The sequence below is a fragment of the Pholis gunnellus genome, assembly GCF_910591455.1.
Source record: "Pholis gunnellus genome assembly, chromosome: 3".
Lineage (NCBI taxonomy): Eukaryota > Metazoa > Chordata > Actinopteri > Perciformes > Pholidae > Pholis > Pholis gunnellus.
Genome location: NC_136529.1, coordinates 3,281,643 through 3,297,174, shown reverse-complemented (window position 1 = coordinate 3,297,174; position 15,532 = coordinate 3,281,643). Strand labels below are relative to the sequence as shown.

The 15,532-nt window shown below is 43.4% G+C and overlaps 1 protein-coding gene across 1 annotated transcript; it reads right to left on the bottom strand.

Moving 5' to 3' along the window:
* Window positions 1–4,752: 4,752 nt before the first annotated feature.
* LOC306694111 (serine/threonine-protein kinase 35-like) lies at window positions 4,753–14,354 on the bottom strand. Its single transcript, XM_079156827.1, has 3 exons — window positions 13,765–14,354; window positions 11,663–12,395; window positions 4,753–7,878 (listed from the first exon to the last, which is right to left on the bottom strand). Exons 1-2 carry the CDS (start codon window positions 14,255–14,257, stop codon window positions 11,686–11,688), a joined length of 1,203 nt encoding a protein of 400 aa, XP_079012953.1. The 5' UTR covers window positions 14,258–14,354; the 3' UTR covers window positions 4,753–7,878; window positions 11,663–11,685.
* Between the last annotated feature and the right edge of the window lie 1,178 nt (window positions 14,355–15,532).

Sequence of the window (15,532 nt, the reverse complement as noted above, 5' to 3'; positions counted from 1 at the left end):
AGAAGGAAGTAGCAGAAAGTAGAGTCTGCTAACAAAGTCACATGTGATAGAGGGTAAAACTCTCGCTGTGGTACTTCACTGTCTGCGATGACGCAAGATAACTCACAAGCATGGCCTCTGAAATCACAGTGTACTGCTCATTATCGGGCAGACTTCTGAGAGTCTGTTCTATGGTAATAATGAATGAATAATGAATCAGTGTCTGTGTTTACAGCTTTCTGCTGCTGCCGGTGGCGAACATGTGAATAAAAGCCCCTTTAAGACAGAAAACACCCTCAATACATTTGAGTAACCCATTTCACATGATTGTATTCAGTGTTAATCAACACTATGTATGTGTTTGTTTGTGTGTGTAGGCCAACTACACGTCCTAATGTGAATGACTGCTGATGACTACCTACAGACTGGCAGAAACAATGCTGGGTATTTGTCTCCACCTAGTGGTTGAAGTTGATCGACCGTTTGAGCAGTTTCCCTCACTTATCGTAATACTTTATTTTCTTACCTTTCTACTCCAAAAACTCTTTGTTCCAATTTTGTTCTCAATATTTTGCCATTTAACTACTTACACATGTTTGCAACGTAGAAACTTCATTCAAACATCAGCTCAATTAGGGCATGCACGTGACGCCATTATGTGTTTTCATTCATACCATCCTTCAGAAATGAAGTCTGGAATATTCTGGAATATTTTCCTCATTCAAAAGAATGCAATTCAAACTCTTATATACTCATTAATACGTTACTCTAGAAACTCAAAGTTTGAAAGGTTCCACATATTTCATACAATACATCAGATTTTTACATTATTGGATGTAATGTTCAGAGCTAGAGTGGGTGGAGAGGAATGGTAAATGGACGGTACTTATAGGGCTTTTCTAGTCTTCCGACCACTCAAAGCGCTTTAACACTACATGTCATCATTCACCCATTCACACCCATTCATACAGTGATGGCAGGGACCATGCCACCTGCCCATCAAACTAATTAACATTCACACACCATAGGCACAGTTACAGGAGCAATTTGGGGCTAATTATCTTGCCCAAGGACACATTGACATGCGACTAGCGGAGCCGGGGATTGAACCACCGATCCTTTTTTGATTGAAGGACGACCCTGCTCTCCACTGAGCCACAGCCTGCAGCTCTAAAGTCGTCTGAAGAAAATACCTTTCACCTACTCCCATTCCTACAATATTCTCTCTTCCTAACCCCTTTTTCGGGGTCAAAATGTAGGAAAATGTTTGCTCATTCATACAATGTCACTGTGGAAACCTTCCTGTGTGTGTGTGTGTGTGTGTGTGTGTGTGTGTGTGTGTGTGTGCTGTTTCAAAGCCTTTTCCAGAGGATAGAGTTTCGGTGAATAAATAATGAATCTTTTTGATTTAAAAGGGTCGGCCTGAAAATAGTTAAATCTAAGTCAGTCTATAAAATACCAAAATCATCCTTCAAAGCCCACCCAGTGTACTTTGTTTGTAACTATAGAATACAAACTCCTCCTCGGGTCAATAAACCCCCCAAATCCCCAGAAAAAAAACAGCAAATACAGTAGACAGTGACTGTGTACTTATGTTCTTTTTGTATAACTCTGTTCTGATCTAATTAGCTTAAAGCCCAGACCTTTGTAAATGAACGGATGGAGTACAGATATGTCACCCCTTAGAGGCACTGTTGAATGTCTTTTGGCCTGAGACGTTTCTGTTGTCAGCACCGACAGCGGCTGACCTCTGCACAGCTGAGCTCTGCACAGCTGACCTCTGCACCGACAGCGGCTGACCTCTGCACAGCTGAGCTCTGCACAGCTGACCTCTGCACCGACAGCGGCTGACCTCTGCACCGACACACTCAGGAGGAAGATACAGAAATATAGGGGATGGTTTTTGGCTGTTTTGCAGTTTCCTTTAAAGGGGAATCTTTTATAATAGTATATATATATATATATACTATATGTGTGTAACTGTCAAATATAGACTGTGACCAGAGGAATGTGCAGGTATGTGCAATAATAATAATTGTAATAATAATAATAATTATTATTATCATTATAAGTATTAAGAGAGTGTAATAATGTTGTTGAAAAAGTTTTAAAAAACACACAACTAAATAACATTAATAAATAGAAGAGAGCTGTGAAAGGGATTTTCTGGAGGAAGCCCCGTCTCTGAGAAGAATTAGATCTATATTCAATATTATTATGCTATGCATGTTCCGTTCATGTTTTTGTTATGCATGGCATTCACTAATGCTGACGTCACAATCATACAACGACTCAGCTTTTGTCATCAGTGATGATTGATTGGCTACTCTGGAATCAGTAGCTGACTGATCTTTCGGGCTCTTCAGATGAGTTTCGTGTGATCTCGTTGAGCCAGTTGAATAGCTATTTGGTGGAATCAAGATAATCCACTCCAGTTCAAACGCTACACTACTTGTTGATTAACTTAAAGGGTTAGTTCTGGTGTATTGGGGAGGGAATGTATAAGGTACTACTCCATAGTCAGTGTATACTACAGTACCAGCACAGGAGCAAAACACTTTACTGCTGTTGTTGTATTTTAGACACTACATATTGGTGTAAGCTATATTTGTAATATTTTCACAGCTTTATCTTGCCTTCAGACAGCTAAACAGTGTTAAATGTGTCCGTCAGGGAACTGAAGCTGTTTTATCCATCAATGATGAGATAAGATAGACTTTATTGTCCCGAAGGAAACTTCGCCAGTCCACATGCACGCACACACAGTACAACTACAGTACATGCACAGACTGCCACCAGCCAACAAATACATTTCACACTGCCCATCGTACAACACACCTGTAGTGTATAGTTAAGATAATAAAAATAAATAGAAATCTGTGTTTTGCTCTCTTCAAAGCCACAAACTCCATTGACAAACATACATTTTACCTCGCAGAACACGGGACTTGCTGATATACCGCTGCCTCGATCTGTTAGTTTGTTTCACCAACATCATCGTAACACAAACAAACTAAACACTAGACCAGCAACCCCCGTGTTCTGCGAGGTCAAATTAGTATTTTTCTAAATGGATTTGGCGTGAGCATATACAACGGTTTCAGTTCCCCGTTGTAAACTAGCAAAAGATTCTAAATTCAGCGTACACTTAAACTGATTTGCAGGTGTCTAAAACACGTCCACAGCAGTACATTGCTTTGCTCCCATGCCGGTAATGTGTGATCAGTGGTTCAACGGGTCAGTGACATTTGGGCTGAGCTGGTTAGAGTGGCTGCAGAGCGTCTCAGTCCCAGGGACGCTGTGAAGGGACAACAACTGGGAAAGAAGTAGGAATCAGGAAGCAGATCCTTCGTTTGCATGCTGAACAGACAATGTTTGGGCTGTCGCATTCCAACTGGGCATCCTTTCAGGGCTGGGAGAGTCTGAGGGGGAATGACAAGGCTATTGTTGGTGATTAAATACACAGATCACGGCTTGTCAACTCCAGATTCTAAAAAGACCAGCACTTCTGCACTTCCTGAAGAAATATTATCTACATTTTGGAAAAGACAGCAGGCAGACAGAAGGGTCTAAAATCTGCGTTTGAAGGATATCTCCAGGATGAAAACAGGTTAAAAAGATAAAGCTACAGATCACAGTGGAAAAGTGAACCTTCACATCACCTGGTTATGGAGACAGAAGACAATGAAACAAATGGTAAATGGACTGTACTTGTATATTGCTTTTCTAGTCTTTCCGACCACAAAGCGCTTTAACACTATGTCATCATTCACTATGCCACCTGCCCATCAGACTATCACATTCACGCCGGGAATTGAACCACCGATCCTCTGATTGAAGGACGACCCTGCTCTCCACTTAGCAGCAGTCGCCCATCTGAAGGAACAACTCTGTTCCTGTAAAGCGGGGTAGATATTTATTCACTGTTACAATCATTTAAAAAGCTAAAGCAGCATGTGTACACATTCAGTAGCTAGCATAGCATAGAAGTGCTAAGGCTAGTTAAAGATGTGCTAACGTACTCTGCTAATGTTAGCTCCATCTGTTTTAAAAACGTTCATCTCTTACAACCTCTCTGGGTAACAAGTATCACTATTACATGTTTCACCATGACCAGCTCTAAATCCACGAAAGCAGCCTGAACATGAAGCACATCTGAAACCACCGATGAGAGTCTGTGGAGCAGAGACAGATGATTGTCAGAGCTGGCTAAAGCTATGTTATGATTGGCTAAACTGTGGTTGAGGGACAGGAATTAGCGAAGGGTTAAATTAGGACTTGCTTGTTGACATGAATGCTTATTACGAGTTGGAATGTCGTAATTCCGATAGGACACGAACGCGGCATGAGTGCCACAGACGGCTTAGGGAACTCAAGAGGATTGACATGGACTATGATGGTCTTTTCATGGGATTTGTTGTGAATGACAAACATAAAATAATGACGGTGTTGTGCTTAAAATCTTTGTATAGTAGATTTCTATATTTAATCTATATGTGAGGGCCTACAGACACCTTGATGTTACATTTGCCATCTACTTGCCTCTGCCAAGGCAGCAGTAAATCAAGTTGTCAGTAAACATGCCAGTTATTCCCATCTGCCCAGATGATGTGGGCACAGGTAAGAGGTGAGACAGGCACACCCAGCTGTCTGTCATGGAAACATGCCTGTGTCCTCGGCACGCTTTAGCTCTATTGAATGCCTCCCCACGTCTCCTACACACATCAGTCATTATTGACGTACAAATGTTAAGAACTCACACAGATTCAAGGTATTTCCAACCTTTATTGAAACAAAAATAGAAAAACAAAAGTGTTTTTGTTCAAGCAAATGGCTCCAGTTTCATGTACAACCAAGGACTGGATATTCTGTTGAAAGAAAGGGTCAAGTCACCTGAACACAACACGGACCAGTTGTACGGTACACGTCACAGTCAGGAGGACTAAACACTTCATCAGCCTGGCCTCAATTGTCAATTGTAGAGGATCCACGGAGGCTGACTTGCATAGACGAGTGTTGCATGAAACACAAGTGACCTAAGTACGTCAATCCAACACCACAGGAAACCAGAGGAAGACTTTGAGGGTTTTCTAAAAATCTTTTGAAATTTTAAGTACATTCCTCTAAATTGAAGTAAAACAAAAACAATTCCTCAGAAATCAGAATACAAAAAACTACCATCGCTACCATTAGCTCATCTACACTCCAAGATTATCACTTCTATCCCGTACAAACACTCATACATTATGAAACAGAAGTGGGCAACTGAGGTACGTTTTTCACAGAGGCTTTAACAAAATTAAAGTACGTCGTGGCCTGTGTTAAGGTGTGTAAACATCCGGATGAATGTAAACCCATTTCCCACAATGCATCAGCAAAGATAGAAGTCAAAAGCTGTGTCACGTATTCCCAACCGATGCGATCACAATCTAAAGACAACCTGCGATGACATTAAATACAAAGCTGTCCCCTTGGAAGCTGCCAGGTCGTCTCTGAGGAATGTCTTTGTTGAGAAAACGATGGCTCCGTAAAGACAATGTGCAGAAACATGAGGTAGAGCAATCAAATAGAACTCCATTCAGGGTCCCAGTTAAGTTTGACATATGACAGACTTCAGACTTTTAGTTTCAGGGTAAAACTATCAACCAAGTCACAACATTCAGCTGAGGTTCACTGCACAAATGTTGCGACATGCTATGAAACTCCATACTTTTCACATTCCCCTTCCAACCACAGGCCCTATTGCACCTCACAAAGGCCTGTGAATGATTTACTTTTAAGTTGCGATTGTTTCTCGACAAGAAACAAACCCTCTTCATCGCAGTTAAGAACCCGGGAGGAGCTTTGATCCTTTATGAGTGGCACCTGTTCAGTTCCCTTTAAAACGTGATTTCAACAAATAAATGGTCCACAGAAAAACAGTACAATACTGTATACAAACCATTTGTTTTTTCCAAATGGTCGCATGGGAATATTGGAAATTGAACTAAATCCTCCGAGAACGTGAATAATGTACTTGGAGTGCCTAATCAAAGGAAAATACAGCAGCAGATCTCCAAACTAATTTTACCTGACTAGCAAATTCAAGGCACCATAGGTCTGAACGACGAGACTACAGTGGAAACCAAAAGGACCAAAGTGTCATCAAGACACATTCAAAAGACAGGCTGTCAGACAACCTGCTCTGCACTGCGTTCTAGTCAAAGGCAAAGAGGTGGGGTAGCGTGATGTTTGGGCATGTCTCCACATATACTAACTGACCAAAAGGAGCAGAAAACCAATTAAAAAATAAATAGATTCTTTAACTGCAATTTTGCTTTAATTTGACCGGGGATTTACATTCACAGCTTTTGTGTTCATGCCAACAAATAATCTGTCCAACATGTCCAGGAGACACTGAAACAGCTGAGAGTAGTTCAGTGAAGGCCAGGCTGCTCCCTTCATCACTGAAGCAGCGTATTGGAGCTCTGCATGTTATGAGGGGATCGCAATCGGAATACAATTAGGAAAACACAACTATTTAGAATTATCCTAAAAGGTTTTTCACTGATAGTATAGAAATGTGTCAACAAATTCTACATGATCATTCACACCAAGGAGTCAACTCACAGGGTTTTTAGTGTGTAAAGAGTAAACTAAACCCCAAAGCACTTTGTTCAGCTGAAAACCAATGCATATGGAGATGTATTGGTTTTATTTGAATTCTACATATTGTGTTATAAATGATCTGGAGGTGACGTATTTGGAGGCAGCTTTCGTCACCAACCAACCAAAATGTTCTTTAACTATTGCATGAAAATATGGTGGAATTAGCAAACGAGTTAGCCAGACGCTAAATGAGGAAAATGTAACAACGTAATGCTTCATCCACATACTTGTTACAGTGTGGGAGAGTACATCGCTACCGCCAGATAATAAACAATTAACACTGATTCCATGTGTGGAAACTTGCTAATTCCAAGTAAACAGAACGTGCTGAGAATGAGTCTAAATGAAGCGACAATAGAAACGACGACACAGGTTTTTGATTTTCATGCTAGAAGCACTTCCTCCAAACGTCGAGGGTTTAGTTCCTCTTTAATTCACTAGATTAGCCAAAACAGTCTCAAAGAAATTTATTGAAAAATTACTAAATATTTATGATTCATCTCAATATTGCAACAAAAAAAAAGTCACATATGACAGAAGATTTTACACACATCACCCACTTTGTCCTAAAAACTACCCATGACTCCCATGTAGTGTACTTCAATGTAAACCACCAGATGTGTGGACAAAGTGAAACCACAACAGCAAAAGGTGGTGACAACATCGTTTACAAGCTGTGACAGGCATTCGACAGGAAACGTGCCACCTGACAGGTCAGCATGGCCAATACAATCTTAACTGTCAACAAAGGAACACTTCTCACATAAAGGTCCACGCTTCACTGAAGTTCTAGACAAAATAAGAGAAACTCTACCACATGAAGCGAGAGGTTTCCAGTAGCAGTGTGTATCTAACGTCACAGTGTTTTATTAAATATTAGAAGAACGCCTGCCACATGGAGATGACCACCCCTGTGAACACACAATGAACCGATGCTGCACATTAGCTTAAATGTCGGTTTGTTCAGCAGCATCACCATCACCTCTATTCTTCGACAGAGGCCCCCTCAGTAAAATCAAACTCCCCACTAAGCAGCAGACAAAATGTTTCTCGCATTTTTGTAATGTTCAGGGAAAGACAAAGGCTCGGTCAGAATTGGCAGATGAACTCATTGTAAACGTTTTCAAAAGAAAACAAAAAATTCCATTTCGGCGACCAAACTTCAGGAGCGATGCGTTTCCTTTGCTTCTCCTTTGTCCTCACAGTCTTGGGACCCTCACTGGTGTAGCAGCTCCCGGTAGAAACAGCAGTCTGCAGGGAAACAGAAGCAAAAGAATCGTCTGTGATGGGAGAGCAGAGAGAATACTGTCAATGTAGGACTCTGGAATGGCTGAGAAATCAGGAAGCAGCAATGCTATCACTGATAGAATTAGAGAGAGAGAGAGAGAGAAATTGGATTACTGACCAGCTGCACGTATTACATGTAATGATTTCTCTGAGTAACAGATGCAACCCTCGCATATTTTTAAGAGCTGGATGGACAAAAACTAAATTCTTTATTCTTCTGCGGTACAAAGTAACAGACTTCAGGAATATGCATGATGAAGAGAACTTGGAACATCTCTGCTTTTCTCTTTATCTGAAACTCAGATGATGTGCCGCTCCCCTGATAGATATGTATGTGCCTGAGGAACATCTGAAGCCCTACGGAGGATCTCCCCCAACAGCACGCTGCTCTACAGCTGCTGCAGAGAGCCCTCACTGACTGACCCCGCCAGCCTGACTGTGCAGCAGTGAAGGCTGCAGCAGCCAATAAAGCAGAGATGTGCTGAGTCACTGCAGCAATGCCCACTGCAGAGAGCCACACACACACACCCTGTACTTCTATCTTTATGAGGACACTCACTGACATAACACACTCCCAGGTCTCTTACCCTAACCGTAACCATGACAACAGAATGTCGAAGCCCAACCCAAACCTAACTCTAACCTGGACCTTAAAACCAAGTCAGAACCCTCAAACTGGCCTTTGAAGAGGTGCGGACCAGCCAAAATGTCCTCACCTCCCAAAAATGTCCTAATTCAGAGTGTCTAAAACTCAAAGCAGTGTGGATCAATCTATGTTTTGAGAGGAGCAGCCGCTCGGCAGCGCTCCGCTGTGCTTTCAGATTACAGAGAGCTTCATCCAGCGGCCCCGTAGAAACAACACGTTTTAACAGCCAGTGCTGACTCGTCAATTTTATGTAGCATGGGAAGTTGGCTTTGGTTTTAAATGGCCCATCAAAATAAAATCTTTGATTTTCCCCCAGAGGACGATATTTTACTAGAGAAATAAATGAAATAAATGATTATTATCATTGTATTAATACTGCCACTGGTTGAATGATTGCTTGTGAGATACGAGAAGCTTCACTCTGTCACACCAGCGGGCGGATGAGTGTCTTTAGTAGTCCCAACAACTCCAACAGTGATATGGCTTCTATCTAGCCTGACGCCAACCTCAACCTCATGTAGTTCACTTTGTGTCACATCAATCATCTAAAAGGTGAGGGCTTATGCAGTATCTGGAATATACAAAAACTAAATATCTAAATCCTGGCCTAAATAGTGACTTTTTCCGAAAATACATAAAGATGCCTGCAGTGCACCATGGGAGCATTCAGTGCGTGGTAGGGTACTAAACATGACGGTATGCTCTGGACCGCCTCCATCAAAGTCTTTGACACTGTATACTGATAAATGACCCAGAATGTCACAGACAACACCTAATATTTAAAGAGTTAGTTCAGCTAAACCACTACACATTTTAATAAAGTACAATAATAAATTGGCCATGAATCCGACAGTAACTTTGCACATTGTAAATGTGCACTTATTCTGTACTCCAAGTAAGAACATTTCTATACACATAGTAGTGAATGAGGCCCGCAGGGAGTCACATGTTGGGACCATTACGAGGCTCTGTGTTTGCATTCACAGATAAGATGTCCAGAGACAAGATTAGATTAGAGACCCTTTGGAATTCCCGATCAAATCTAAATTCAGTACATTTATACCTATGGATTTATTTATTATATTTTGTGATGCAAAGTTACAAAAGCAATGTTTAAGTCAAGCCTAATGTTGCCTTCCACATGAAAGATCCCAGTCACTTCCCCACAGTGAGGCATCCAGCTGATTCAACACTGGTGTGTGATCAGGACTGAAACAGCCTCATCTGTGATCCCTATAGGCAGCAGTGGTGGAATAGACTGTTGTCAATTGATGAGTTACATTATGATGTGTTCAAGCTCTATCCGTAAAAATGAGTATTGGGTGAAGACAAATGATAAAGTTATCATTACGTGTTCTGGTTAGAAAGGGAGATGTTTTCACGGCAATATCAAATAGACATTAGAGAGAGCAAATATGACCGTTTTACTTCCTAACACAAATAATTAAAACTACTAATGGCAAGATTTTTTAGCAATAAAAATACAATCTTTTAAATATAAAATTGTGTGTTTTTACGCAAATAACCACCAAACATGACAATAACAGAGGAAAAGTAAAACAGGATAAACTGCGACTGATAAACTGCCAGAAAAGTTTGTCATTTCAACCGGCGACAGTGGCGCTCAGCAGACTGACGGACAGAAAGCTGAGCAGGAGAGGTGTGCAGCTCCTTCCCCCCCACCCTGCTGACATAATATGCACTCCCACCCATCCCCCCACAGCAGCATGACGCAAGATGAATGAACACACAAAGGGATACGGGTATGATTCCGTGTCTTTCACTCATACACCAAAGAAAGTGAGTCTGGCAGCTCAGTTCAGGGACGAGCAGCATCACACGTACTGACGTCTATGAACAACAGGAGCCTCACAGGAAAACACAGGCATCTGTGTGCTGATGGGTGTGTGTGTGTGGGGGGGGGGGGGGGGGGGGGGGGGGTTGCTTTGGTTCAATAAGACAGAACGAGAGCACAAACACTAAGGCAGTCACTGAAGTTATCTAACATGACACTACACTCAACCCCGCCCTCCATCTTTACCTCTAACACACAGAAATAAACTCCATGGAACAAGCCTCTGTGACCGACAGTCATCCAAGTACAGGCCTGAACAGACCCGAGGACATGTGGAGCATTCAAACGCCTCACGATTACATGAGCCATTATTAAGTCCTGACAGCTAACAAAAACACCTCAGCAGCTACATAACACTGAACGTCAACCAATACCAAAGGCACACTCACATGGAAGAATGTAGAGGTTTCTTCGTGAAATCAGGAAATGACCAGTGTTGAGTCAGCGGATCACACCACCATCAGTCAAATTATCAACAGAGGGAGATGACAGACCAAAACATGCCGGTGAGTCCTCTGCTGCTGAGATGAATGCACTCAGGAGGGCAAGTCCACCATCTGACCTTTGAGGAAACACTAAATTGAGTTTTGGTCTTTCTACAATGCTGGCTAAAATCAAGCTGTGGTGGCAACTATCTCAGAAGAACGGTTCAACTCTTACAGAACTTCAAACATGATGAATATACACAACGTTTTACTCGCTCTGCGCCGACAGGACGTTTCACTAAACCCTGTTATCCGAGGAACCTCGGCTCCGATGGCCAACGACTGTTAGCTGTTTCACATAGAGACTCCACACACATGAGGTCCACTCTGTGCACGTGTTAATGATAGTTAGTCGCAGCCCTAATACACTGAACATTTCAACAATGTCATCCACCATATCACACTTCAGGGTTTTCTCTTACAAATGATTAAAGTCAGAGTAAGAAAAAACTGTTTACTAAACTGCAGAAGTAGCTGACAGCAGTACTGCATACAGGGGAAACTCACTTTCATTTTCTCTTTCAAAATATTAAAGTTGCTCACAGTTTCCCGATATTTTATGGTCAATTTGATGTTCAGCTCCAAATTATAATTATTATATCAGCCCTATTATAAATCCACTCTTGGTCGATCCTCTACTGTGAAACACATACTAACAGTATTTTAAATAGGGGCAGTGATTCATAAACAAGGCCGATAGCAGAACATGAAAGAGTTCAAAGCAGCCGTGGGGGAATTGTATGAAGATAAAAGCACACGTACCTGTGAAGCCCTCTGGCAGCGGGTCATGCAGCACACATGACCTGGTCCATTCTGGCCTGCAGCTCAAAGGCGTCGGGCCGGTCCTGAGGGTTGACGGCGAGCATGTCCTGCAGCAGCTTCTTCACTCCCTCCGACATGCATGACCTGCGCTTCTGTGGGATGTTCAGCACCATCTTTGGATTCTCTAGCAGTGCCTCGCCCACTGGCACAATGTCCACTCCTTGTCTCACGTAAGAACCCAACAGCTCCCGCTTAGACTCGGCATCAATGAAAGTGATTCTCTCCAACATGGCCCAGATGATGATGCCCAGGGCAAATATGTCAGCCTTGGCCGTGTAGTGGCCCTCCCAAACCTCGGGAGCCATGTAGAAGTCTGAGCCGCACGCCGACGACAACCAAAACTTGTTCACGTTAACATTCTTGCTCTTGTCTTCGCCCTCTTTGGGGGTTCCTAACCCAGCGCAGACTTTACTCAGGCCGAAGTCGGCCACCTTGATGATCGGCGTGCCTGACTTCTCCGAGATGAGGATGTTGTCGGGTTTCAGGTCTCTGTGGACAACGTTGTTTTTGTGCAGGAAAGCAACGGCGCTGGTCAGCTGGAGCATGAAGCTGTTGTTGGTTCGCTGGTCGGGCCGCCGAGACAGGATGAACTGGTTGAGGTCGCCGCCCTCGCAGAACTCCATGATGAACCAGAGGTAACAGGGCTCCTCTGGGGGACCAAGCACTCGCTCACCTGCAACAGAAGTCATTCACACAGTGATTCAAGGAGTGACGCTGAGATGGGAAAGTGGCCGATGGTGTGCCACTGTGATTCAGCAGCATATACATCCCTGGAGTGGTATGCCGCCCCTGTTCCGTTCCAAATACCGTTTCATAACGGCAGGTGCTGCTTGAAAGTGGAAGTCCACTGTCAGCCAGGTACAACAGTACTCCTGGAACAGGAGCGACATACCACTCCAGGGATCGGTATATGCCTCTGAATCACAGTGGCACACCATCAGCCACGTTTCATTCTCTGCACTACTGGATGCGAGGATACAAACATGGCAACCAATTCTTGGCCTTCGGTTGCCATCAGTGGCAACCACTTTTTGACATAAATAAAATAATGACGGCAAAGATCAACAACACAATGAGGTGGAGGCTGTAAGAGCGACTAACAATGGCAACAATATTTAGAAGTGCTGAGCCCTGGATTGCAATTTCCCTACAGCCAGTGAACGTGCACTCTAACTATCAGACCACAGGCGTTTCCACTCAAATGTCCACTCCCTTTGGATGTGTCCTGCCTGTCTTTATCACGGAGCGTGTCTAAAAGGGTTGGGTGTGGGTAGCACATATGTAATCTTAACTCACTGACAGTCACATCGTGGTCATTTCACAGCATCTCTACCACAGGTTTTAGATCAACAGATCTGTTAGAGTTAACATTTCCCCCTCAGTGACCCACTGTAAGCCAAAACAACTGAAGTGTATCCATTGCTCATAGGCTGTCTACTTATGATGCTGAAACCACTCTATGCTGGCCAGTGATTGAGATGCATACTTCAAATACATGTGAACGGATCCAGTACCAGTGATCTGAACGGGGTACCACTGCACACAGCTGGACACTCAGGGGTTTGGAGTGACAGTTGAGATAAATCATTCAGCCTTTAACAGGGTAACCATAATGTGATTTATATAGAAAGCTTTGTATGGTGCATTTATTTGAAGCACAAGACCTGCACAAGGGAACCAACACAACTCACACAGACAGGCTTTAAAAATAAAAGGTCACATGGTTAAAACACCTCTGTGAATACAGCCAACTCAGCAGACTCCATTTTAGTGAGTCTCACACTCGGGAGCTACCTTCACTAAATCTACCCATCCCCCAGCGAGTATGTGTCATGGCGACAAAAACAATAACGTTCCCTGATTGGGATAAGTCGTCCAAACCACACTCAAATAGCATTACGTTGGGTTTATCTGATAATCACTCAACCCGTTGCTACAACATGACATTAGTTTCTGAAGTAGTATGTGTTGCCATTTCATTTGGCGTTGATACAAACCACCTCAGCTCACGCAGCTAACGTCGGGGAGCCAAAGAGCCTCACCTTTCAGTGAAGTCTCCACCAGACGCAGGTACTGTTTGGACCGCTTGTTCCCATGACTCATTTTCTGAGCCATACCGTTCCTCTGCAGCACGCACTCCTCCAGCTGTACCACATTTTGATGCCGTTTCTCCAGACTCGCCAGCGCCCAGAACTCCTGCAAGGCGAGCTCCACGTTTTCCGGCGCGTCGCATCGCAGTTTCTTCACGGCAACTTTCGCCCCGGACCTCCGGGCCACCGCTTCGTACACCACGCCGTAGGTGCCCCTTCCCACCTCCCGCAGCAGGCTGTAGCGGGGCGCCATGACCCGGCGCTCCAAATTGTCTTGCTTGAAGAGGCCAATGTCCTCCTCCATGTCATGGCCGTCTTCCGTGTTGCCAACGCTCAGACTCCGGAGCACATTGGACTCGTCAGCCGTTGCCCCGGTTGGTTGTTTGAGGTTGGCTCGCGCGCTCCTCGTGCGTCTCCGCCAGTTGTCACCTCGAACCGCCTCCATACGTCCTCACGATTCAAACTTATACAAAAATATCCACATGTTGTCAACAACGGTAATGTCCACTCCTGTCTTTGAACTGAGACAACAGATCAGAGAACTTGTTCAGCCGTGGAAGGGAGGAGTGTCAGCCGAGAGAACGACGAGTCAGGATCGCAACAGCATAACAGTTTCCGGTCAAGACCTTCAAAATAAAACTGCGTTGCTTTCAAAGTGTGTTCAAAAAGGCAATCATTGTGTGATTTTATTGATCTCGTGCGTTTGTTTTACGGGACCCATTTTAAATCACATAAGGTGATTTTTTGCGCACATATGATCTTTATAATTTTTTATAGATATCCATCTTGAAGCCTCCTGTACTCAAACACTTCCGCGTGGCCGTTGCTGTTTCCGTGTACATACAAATCTTATCTTAAATGTAACTTTCTACAGTTGTGTAACTTTTTCCTGTCAATTAAGGTGTGAAGAATTGTTTAAGCGGCCGTTTAATTATTTTCATTTATTGCGGTAAATAATCAATTTAGTGACAGCAGAGAAGTATTCGTCGTTTGGGATTCATTTACGCTACTTTATTTACAATGACCACCCCCGTCAGTTTTCCAAGGATGGTTTCTTCCCTCCAGCTCTAGTCCAGCATGATAGGCCCAATCCCAAGGCCCCCCCCCTAAACCCTCAAACCCTGAACCCTCAGCGGCCTCCGTCATCAGAAACAGACGTCGCTTCACGTGACGCAACTGAGGAAAGGACGTCTCATGTCTCTTAAAACACATTTCCTCGTTTCCTCTCTCCTCGCATGGTTTCCTCCATGCATCCCTGGTGGGAGGGACTAAGACGCAAGGAAAGGACCCAAGTGAAGGAAACGGGGATGCAATTAAGTGACGGATGTACCCAAAGTCAGCGACCGTGGCTCACTCGATCCTTGGCTGCTGCGTGTCCTGTGTCGAAGTGTCCCTGAGCAAGACACTGAACCCCTGACTGTTCCCCGGGCGCTTCTTAGTATATAACTATATTCCTGACTCTCAAATGCAGAGAACACATTTCCCCATTGCGGGACTAATACATGATTTTAAATACAAAAATAAAAGATAATTGTATTTATTGATAAAACATTGTTGTGATTAGTCGTTCATGGTCGTTTAATGCAAGTTTACAACAAAATATTAATCTGTTCGTAAGTGTGTTTGATTAATCTGAAACAGGGTAAATTGTTTTTGTTTGGGACAGAGTTTAGAAGTCAGGTTTAGTTCCGTAAAAGAAACGTCACATCCATCTGTCCAT

Bases quoted from the DNA above. Each gene is read 5' to 3' on its own strand.
- LOC306694111 (XM_079156827.1), bottom strand. From the start codon at position 14,257: ATGGAGGCGGTTCGAGGTGACAACTGGCGGAGACGCACGAGGAGCGCG. The intron at 12,396-13,764 runs GTGAGGCTCTTT...CTTCTGTTGCAG, and splicing joins GGTGGAGACTTCACTGAAAG to GTGAGCGAGTGCTTGGTCCC.